This window comes from Sinocyclocheilus anshuiensis, unplaced genomic scaffold (genome assembly GCF_001515605.1).
Source record: "Sinocyclocheilus anshuiensis isolate Anshui unplaced genomic scaffold, SAMN03320099.WGS_v1.1 scaffold697, whole genome shotgun sequence".
NCBI classification, from domain to species: Eukaryota; Metazoa; Chordata; class Actinopteri; order Cypriniformes; family Cyprinidae; genus Sinocyclocheilus; species Sinocyclocheilus anshuiensis.
The window spans coordinates 709009-719149 of NW_015538036.1; the positions used below are offsets into that span (position 1 = coordinate 709009).

At 37.3% G+C, this 10141-nt stretch overlaps 1 protein-coding gene across 1 annotated transcript in view; it reads right to left on the minus strand.

Annotated features, from left to right (window-relative positions):
* Positions 1 to 10141, minus strand: part of tmem8b (transmembrane protein 8B) — a 164937-nt gene that overhangs the window by 76314 nt on the left and 78482 nt on the right. Inside the window, exon 3 of the mRNA XM_016476532.1 lies at positions 8904 to 9111. Coding sequence (XP_016332018.1) covers positions 8904 to 9111 — 208 coding nt within the window. The remainder of the gene's footprint in view (positions 1 to 8903; positions 9112 to 10141) is intronic.

Here is a 10141-nt window from a genome sequence, read left to right on the forward strand (position 1 = left end):
TTTTTCTGACTACTCTGAATCTGAATACTGTATAATATTTTACAAAAAAAAAAAAAAAACTTGCAGGATTGTTACCATCATGCATCTTTAGAGATGATAGATAATCACAAACAAAATCTCTTTTAAAAACAGAAAAAATAAGGATTTGTCTTGATATAATTACACTTGAAAGACTTACGAAGATATTTCTGGTTAGTGAATATAATGAGCAGCCGACGCAGTCTGGGTATTTTCAAGGGACTAAACGTTTCAGTGCACTCAAGTGATTTTGACAACGGGACACCTTAGAAACGGCTGACTCCCTGGCCAGCGCACTGACGATGTCCCATGCAAGAAGCAAGCAAATCATCCACCATTTATTCTTCGCAGCTCTCATTATGACAGTAAACATCAACATCAATATTTCAGAAGAAGCAGCTAATCAAAACCACACATTTTTCATTGTTTGCTTTAATGCTTAATGCACCTAACCTCCGTAGCCTTGACACACTAGCGGTATGTACTGTAATGGTGGCAGAACACATTCTCATTTCATTAAGGTCTATTTGGTGGATTTGCACCACTGGGCAGGTGTCACTGCATAGACGGTTTTCTGAGTCATGTGTCGCTCATTATCTCTGGTGTATTATCAAGGTCTAATTCGCTCTCAGCTTGATTAGAAGACTCATTCATTGCAGCATGAACCGTTCTGCAAATCACTTCTGCAGCCATACACCAGAACTAAGATAGTCTCAAGGCGTCGGGTTTGTCTTCTCGGTAATAAGTGAGACATTTACATGGACACGCAAAGAACAATTCATTGATGGCTTCAATAAACCCTTCGTTTCCCCTATTACTGCAGGATTTTTCATAGACTGCTATGCAGCTTGCTTGTGCTGCCACACTACTCCTACTATTTCTCTAATAGTATGTACAGTATATACATATAACTATAATACCAGAATGTGTAGTTATGGTATCAACCAGCAGAGGCTACCAGGAAAATACTAACCAGTTACCCTAGATCTCCTGGGGTGAACTACTACAGTACATTTGCTATTAGCGGTATACTGTACATTTTGAACTTCACATTCAGTGTGATGGATGAGCACCAATTTTGAAAATGTCCTTTTTGATGGCCAAAATAAAAAAATTTAAAAAACGTATTTATTTTTTAACACAAATTTGGATTAAAATGTACTATGTTGCAATAATTATTGTAGAATAATTCCAGTTGTTTCATGTTGACAGAATAATACAACAGATTAATATTTTAAAATATGTTTTAATATATTTATTTTTAATATACTTTAAAATGTAATTTATTCCTGTGATGGCAAAGCTGAATTTTCAGCAGCCATTACCCCAGTCTTCAGTGTCTATAATAATAATATGCTTCAGAAGAATTATAATTATAAAATTATAATAAGAAGAATGCTTCAGAAATCATTCTAATATGCTGATTTGTTGCTCAAGAAACATTGATCATTACTATCGATGTAGAAAATATTTTTTGTGTAAACTGTAACTTTTTTCATGATTCTGTAAAAAACAGAAATTTCAAATGAACAGCACTGATTTAAAAAAAGAAGTCGTCTTTTATAACACTGTAAATGTCTATGCTGGCACTATCAATTGCATGAATCTTTGCAGAATAAAATCATTTCTTTTAAAAGAACCTTACTGACCTCAATGTTTTGAATAGTAGTGTAAATATGAAAAATAAAACTACAAGTATAAAATGGATTGAACAGATTGCCTTTGGGAGAAAACTATTCTTAAAATCTATAATGCCTGCCAGAGGGAAGTACCTACTAAGCGAGTAAGTGTTAAGTATTAGTGTTCTTCTTGCCATGATGCAATGTTTTATCCAAAACGTAATGAATTACTACTACACAATCTACATGTAAGTAAATGGAAACATCACTTTTTAGCTTAAAATGGCAGATTGGAGTTGTAGGTGGGATAATAAGGATGGAAAAGCAAAACAGCGACCATTAAATAACAAACTTGAGAAGGAGCCCCATCTGTTGTTTGTCCATGGCTGCATACATAAAGCAGGCACAGCTGGTGCTGGTGCTGGTGCTGGTGGAGGCAGACACGGCCTTGCTTCTGTGCCCTCACCCCACGCTTTTTGCATTGTGTCTGACATGCAAGATTTGTCAACTCATGATGCCTCTGCCTCCTTACAATTCTTCATTGATCTGATTTGATTAGGGGGGATGTTTGCAACTCATGTGCCAGCACAGACAAAAGGAAGAGAGAGATAAAAATATGCAAATAATTGCTTCTCTTTTCACAGCACAAATTTGGCAACTTTGAGCAACTAGTGAAATAATTAGAGCACGCGTGCAGAGCACCAAACAGTACACAGAATTGATAGCGGACTGTTGTTGGCATTTTGCATGTTTAATGTGGTCTCCAGCTGTGTGAGGGATAATTTCTCTGACACACTGCTCATGCAGAACCACGAGGAAGAGTCCATATGGCCAATGAGAAAAAGATTCCTTTATCATTTATGGTGGATCACGGTGGACTCCAAACATGTGTCTGGTAATGTAACTGACAGGCTAGTCAGAAAAAAATAAAATAAAATACTTGAGCATGAACCCGCAGCATATAAGGCACCAAGGCATTTAAGCGTAGCTTTTCGGCCGGGTATGAAAAACATTTATCATTTGTCAAGGAGCAGAACTGCAGGGATCCACAGTCTTATTACTGGTAAAGCCTGGTGTTCCCCCGCACATCTCCCACAATTCTCCACTTCTGTTCTGTGCTTTAGCTCCCAAGTCCAGAAATAAATCAGTGACGACATAAAAGTCCAGTTTTCATACATCGATCAACAGCTGGGTGGTTGTATAGCTACCACTTTTCACTTTGCATTCACAATATAGTATTGACAATAACAATCGTATTTAAAAATTGAAATTTATATTGTGTTAATACTACACATATGATAATATCATAAATGATCCATGCTAATAGGTGATGGTTTTACACCTTAATGCTGGTTGCCACTCATCATAAAACAGAAAACAGCAGATGTAGTGTGTAGCGACTACTGGCTCTCAAAATCATGACAGACGAAAAAGAGACACTCTATTTCCACCCAAAAAAGTTATAGCTTATCAGTGTGTGAGTTTTTGGATTCCGAGGTGTTAAAGACACCCCAGTCTGCAGGATGTGCCGATCAACAGCAAGCTATTTTCGTATTATGGTTACAAACTCTCTCTCCACCTCCCTACAGTCCTATTTCCAGCTTGATTTTTGGCAAAAAAGAGAAAAAACTAAATAAACAAAGCTAAAGATTAATTTGACTGATATCATTATTTATTTCTTCCACATTTCAATAGATATTGTGATAATACTTTAATTACCTGACTTCTTTTGGCCACAATAATTGTGTGGTAAAAAACTGATATCGTGACTGTCACGAATTCGGTCCATGGACTTCCGTTTATTCACCACCAGAGGTCACCCTTTCCATTACATTGACTCTCGCACAACACAAACTGTTGCATAGCACCCCGGACTACATATCCCATCATTCTTTGCACGATTTGCACACTGCACTGATTGCACTCATTGCACACAGCTGTTTCTAATCACCTCACTCACTATATAACACCCACTCTAACCACCTTTCTCTGCTGAGTATTGTTTAGCCCGTACCCCATTCCGAGTCTCTGAGTTTTCCTTGTTTTTGCCTTGCCTTGCCTGTTTTCGCGGTTTCTGATCTTTGCCTGTTTTTCTGGATTTTTCCCTCTCGTCTCGCCCCTGTGATTCTGTCTGCCGATCGGTGACCTACGCTAGCCCTGGGACTATTCTTGTGTTTTGCCCGCCATATACCTGTTTGCCATTGTTTGACCCTGCCTGTTTACCACGTCTCTTTAATAAAGCCTGCAGATGGATCCACACGTCTCACGTCTCGTCAGCCCCGTTACAGTGACAGCCCTGCTATAATTAGATTTTTTTTTTTTTACTATTTGTCAAAAGACAGGATACTATCAGAAAGGTAAAGCTCAGATCTGTTTACAGAAAATGCAATTGCATTAAAGGGACAGTTCAGGAAAAAAATGAAAACTCATGTTGTTCTGTATGAAAAGTTTGAAGTGTTTCAACTGTTTTTTTTTTTCCATACAATGAAACTCAAATGTCAACACAACACTGACTTGTCCACCGACAATCATTATATGCATGAGGGTGCTAAATGATAAGTATGAAGTTTTCCCATCATTGTTGTCAAAGAATTGAATATAAAAATAATTACCGTTTCAAACTGATTTGCAACCTCAGATACATTGATTGAGAGAGTGCTGGTGTGTCAAAACCATATTATTTTCACTTTTCAGGGGAGTCAACCTATGAATACCTTACAGTCTGAGTGTAATAAACTGGCAAGTTTGGAATATTACCATTTAAAAAAATCCCCACCTCACCATTAACCAACTGAGTAAACTCATGGATCATTATCTGATTAAAATGGCTGACCTTCTCCCTAACAAACACTGTCTACAGTATAAATAACCCTATAGGCAAGGCAAGTTTATTTATATAGCACATTTCATACACAATGGTAATTCAAAGTGCTTTACATAAAAGAAAGTAAAATAATCATAAAAAATAATCACAACAATAAAACAAGGAATTTTAAAACTTTGAAAATGATTTAACCCTAGTAAATGGACGTGCATTATAGTGAATTACATTAAACAAGAACAATTGCATCTACTGACCTAGCACACCTTAATAACACAGAAAATCTAGAATGTGTTTTGGCCTGTTCACTATCTTTAAAAAAAATCAATACAGAGATAAACAACCACAAAACCGACAGCCAACCCCCCCCCCCTCCCCACTTGTGTAGACCTTACCCCAAAACAACAAAGATGCACTGAATGATAACATATCTCCAAGTGCTGACAGTTTCCAATTAGTTTATTGATTTACTCCGCGAGTTTAGTTAGTGCAAGGCAAACTGTCAGGATGCTCAGCTTCTGGTTGCTGCTTATCCACTGTGGCAGCTTCATCCAGCAGAGACGGCCGGCTGATCTTTACTGCGTGCTTGACTCATACTCATCCCCCTTCTTTCCTCATTCCTTTCCTCCCTCTCTCTTCCTCTCTCTACAATTGGCCATCTGCTTGTGTGACTGTGCGCCTGCAGAGCAGGGTCCGGCTGCTCCCTGATTAGCCTCACAGACACTGTGGAGCTCATCAGCTGAGAGAACAGACTTGCACTTTGCTGAGGGCCGCTGCAGCTTTGCTCTGCTGAGATTCACCTCTGTTCACCATGTGTCCACAGAGCTTCGATCCTGCAAACTGTTACTTGACAGTCAGTTACGGGCTTGCACTTGGGTCGTAGCAGTTTAAGATCATGATGTGAATTTCAAGATGGGATTTTAAGAATTTAACTTGGTGTACAAGACAGCCATTAAGTTACAATAATAATAACAACAAATGCTTGTGACTTAACTGTTCAATTCTTCAAATCTCATCTTGGTATTTACATCATAATAATATTATTAATAATATTATTTATCAGTTCCAAAGGTTCACAGCAATGTTAACTCAATCTCTATATTTATTATTAACAGTATTAATATTATTATTCATTGCTTGTTACTTAATTTAACAACTGTTAAATTCTTAGAATCTTATCTTGTAATTTTTATACAAAATAATAATAATAGTAGTAGTAGTAGTAGTAGCAGTAGATTTGCAGTTGTATTTCATTGTCAACTTTCCTTGAATGTCAGAGTAAGTAGGAGGAGAGGGACCACCCATCAGAAAAATTATCAAATAAAAAAAAGAATTTTTCAATGTTGGCCGTAGCTATTCAGTTGAAGGCACCAATCATATTTTTAACAGAGTTTGTTTACTCCAAAATGCCAGCCTAATTGTTTTAGCAACTTGATTTGAATAATGTTTTTTAAACAAATGCAAATGCAGAAAGAATGCAATGTCCAAAACTATTTAGTTAAATAGGAGCTTATTGCATATTGTACACATAAAAATCTGATGCCCAGGTAACATTACCAAGATGGAGTAAATTTATGATAGTTCACTGTGCAGACAGTTTGTGGCACAATCTACCTACAAGCCCCTTCAACAAAACAAAAGTCCAATACAACATAACCCCCATTACACTACACAGAATAATAAATAAAAAATGTATTCCTCAGGGAAAGCATGGCCTCGCTTTCCACACTTCCTCCAATTACTCCACCTCAGTAGGTTCAGCCATGAGCTTTTCTGCTCCACAGGTGCTGTCGTTCCCCAGGCCAACAGAAAAGAGGAAGCCTTCATCGTTCCAAGCTTTGTCTCTGTCTAATTGGCTGGCAGTGTGACCCTGTGGGCTCAGAGGAAAGCGGTGCCCTTAAAGCGGAGCACACCGAGTAGAATTATTGCTCTTAATCCAGGAGAATGGCCTCCACCACGACTAAACCTGCTGCAGTTAATTAAAGAGAAAGGCTGAAGTGCAGGCCTGGTGGCTCTGAGATAAGTAAGAGCAGCAAAGGACAAAACTCAGCTGAGGCGGACTTTTTAAGATTGTGGTTGGAGATTGAGGTAATGCTATTGTGAACATAAGAATTCCAATTAAGATGCGAGAAGTTTACTCCAATGTGAGATCCATTTAGATGCAATCCACCGCAGTGATGTTGTTTAAAATCTTAAGCAGAGAGGTCACTTAAAAAGAATTAGCATGCCCTTGTGTTGTTATAAACCAATATAACTTTCTTTCTTTCAAGGAACATAAAAACATAAGTTTCGATTCATTTGCTGGCCACTCTTTTCCAAGCAATTATGGGGACTAAGATTCTAAGCTTCAAAAGGATACAATATATATATATATATATATATATCAAATACGATTCTTCTGATGTCACATGATGGCTTGGTGTGAGGAACAGATATACAACTGAATCTGATTCCTTGCAAATATCCAACTCAAAACAGTTAATTGTTCACAACACAGACAGTTCTGATGAATATCATCCACATCCAGGGGGGGGGGGGGGGGAAGTCATCAGGGTTTGGAACAACATGAAGATAATTCAATTATGGCCATTTTATTTATGAGTGAACTATTCTTTTAAAAACCAAATCTCATTTATAAGTTTCACTTGCACAGTTTGAAGTTCTAGAGGCCAAAAACACACTTTGGCTATTGTTATTTTCTAATACAATTAAAGCAAGCACATAATCATATTTTAGACCTATTTTCCAGATTTTAATAGCACTTTTCTCCCATTTTACAGAACTGTCAGATATTGGCTAAATTATGTATGGCAGCACAATTAAAGCAGATGTGAGTCTCAGTCAAACAGAGAAAACAAGTTCTCTGTATCTACATGCAAATACAAACCAGTGGAATGTATCCAGTCATAACTCTGTAAGGCAGACATAAGATGAATGTTGGCATATCCAATTTTTACCAGGTGATTGTGTGGCCTGTATAATACACACTAGGAGACAATTTAGCTGGACAGCATCTAAAGCATTTAAATTTATAATAATGCAAACATGTAAAAAATAATTCAACTTTTGATTGTAATAGTCTCGGTTCTGGTCCGATGGTTCTGCTTATTTCTGTGAAACATCTAGCAATGAAAAAAAGATTTTAGGGAAGCATAACACTTTCATTATATTGCATTTTACCATGTAATACTTCTAAACAACAAATACATCCTTTATTTGAAAGATAAATACATACTGTGACCAGAACTAGGAATGAATGAAAGAGACTTGCCCTGCATGACTTAGTTGTTCTAAATATTTGATATGAGAGTAAATGCACGTTCTTTTAGTGAATTAAAAATATGTAAGCTGTTTATGTGAATTCAGTCTCCACTGTGAGCCAGTACATTGCACTGTGCTTCTTAGTGGACTCCCAGCAGCATGAGCTTTTTAAACACTTTCCACTGGCTGATTTTCCCTATTTAAATATTCCCTCTGGGCAGTAATACCCTTAATAAGAATACAACAACCTGCTGTACATTTGTGTTTACTGGCAGGGAGCATTATTAGGCCGTAATTTAGCCACTGCTGACATGCTATTACTTACGCATATCTTATGATGCATGATTGACCCCTTGTGTTTTAATATGAACTTCCTTTTTTTTTTTAAAAAGCACTGGATGTCTATACAAGACTCAACAAGCATTTTTGAGTAGAGCAAAACAGTAGCTCTGTGAACTTTCAAACGTTATGAAAACAGTTTTGGTATCAGACAGTAATGAAGCCAAAATAAAAAGTGTATAAAAATTGTATTTCCTTTTTTAAAACTTTATTTCTCATAATCGATACTTAATTTCTCCCATTTATAACTTTAACTTTACATCTCACAATGTGACTTTAAAACACTCTTTATATCTCACAGCATGGCTTTCTAATCCTACACTTTACCTCACAATTATGTTTTTTATTCTTTACTTGGAAACATGCTTTCATTCCACAGAGACAGACGTCATACTCGGAGTGTGTGGTTTTGTGAACAATAAGAAAAAGAAACCATTTTTAAAAAGTAATGCACTTCTAACATGATGTAATATATATAAATGAATATTCAGGGCATTATACAAAAGAAAAATGCCATTGTCTCTGAGATTACAACCCAAGCGAAATAATGAGCACTCTGACAGGAAACGCATATATAATCTCATTTGAAAAAGAAGTCTATGACAAGTTCTGAAATCACAGCGCTCACTTTTAAATTACTACCCATGAAGGCCACCCACTGACTGTGCGGAAGTGAGCAGCTTCAATTATAAATGCATAAATGCCAAGAGGAACGTACGTGCACAACCATTAACATAAGGCATTTTTCATAATCAACAAGCTTAGCTCTTGTTAAAAGCAGAAACGATTCTCTCATTGTTAGCCCTGTGATCACTGACTACTTTATCCTGTATGTTTTTACTCACCTTGACAGAGATCTTCCCCTCATCCTTTGGTAAGTGTGCAGCCAGGAACCAGTCTCCTGGGAGGGGGCTGGTGACATTGAAAACCCCCGTGGTGCGGTTGGGCAGCGTCCATGTCAAAGTGACAGCGAAGGAGCCTGGTACAATGGTGTCCTTTGGAAAATGTGTCTGGAGGGGGTTGATTACAGGTGGAGCTCCTGACCTGAAGTACCTGTAAACCAAGATGATAGTTACATTTCAAGACATGCTGTGGATTCTTTCATTGGATGAGATCAAATGCATCAGTCATTTTTGTCTAATATATATGAAAACTATATCACATGTGCATTTTGAGTGAAATATAATGAAACAAGTGAGTCCATGTAGTGAGAAACACAGGGCCAGAGAAAGCACACTGACATCAGTCCTGAATCAATTAGAATGCAGAAGATGCAACAATTTCTCACTCGATCACAAGAGAGGAAGTGGAGCATTGTGACTGATTCTAAATTATGCATGAAGTAAATCGTAAACACATATTCCAACATTTAACTTCATCGTTAATGTTTTGAACAATGCTTACGAATTTAGGAATCATTGATTTGGAACAGCGCCTCGACTAGGCTGCAATTACAAGTAAAGGAGAGAAGAATGAAAGAGACGAAAATCATTCACTTACATCAGACTCATTTTCAACACAAAACCGCAATGTGCTTCTCTTCATTTCAACATGGGAGCACAAGGCCATGAAAGTAAAAAGTCTTCCCTCAGTCTCTAGCCTGTCAGTCAGGACACAAGACACAGGCAGACAGTAGGAGCCTGCAACAAATCATGCCATGACACTTTTTCTAAAAGGCTTCACTGTCTGCAATTATTTTTGCTCAATGCACTGCTTTGTGTCTCTTGTAGTTTGTCAGTCACAACCCTGACAATCCTTGTGGGGAAAAAAGCCCCTGTATGAAGGGTTTCACAACAAAGATTATCAATTACTCTTTTATTCTCCGTTTCTCTCATTTTCAGAGGTAAAAAATGGCTTTGTGAGACAAGTAAAAATGGCAAAAGACAGCACAACCACATATGTGTGTAATAGAGTCTGTAGAAGATTTTTATTAATCCAAATAGGAATTAATCAAGTATAATCATTATGAATATAGCCATTTAAATATACAGTTATACTTCCATTATAATCCCATATGCCTGTGTGTAGAAACAGGCCTACGTGGCAGAATGTACAGACCTCAGATGAGAAACATTTGGGAAAC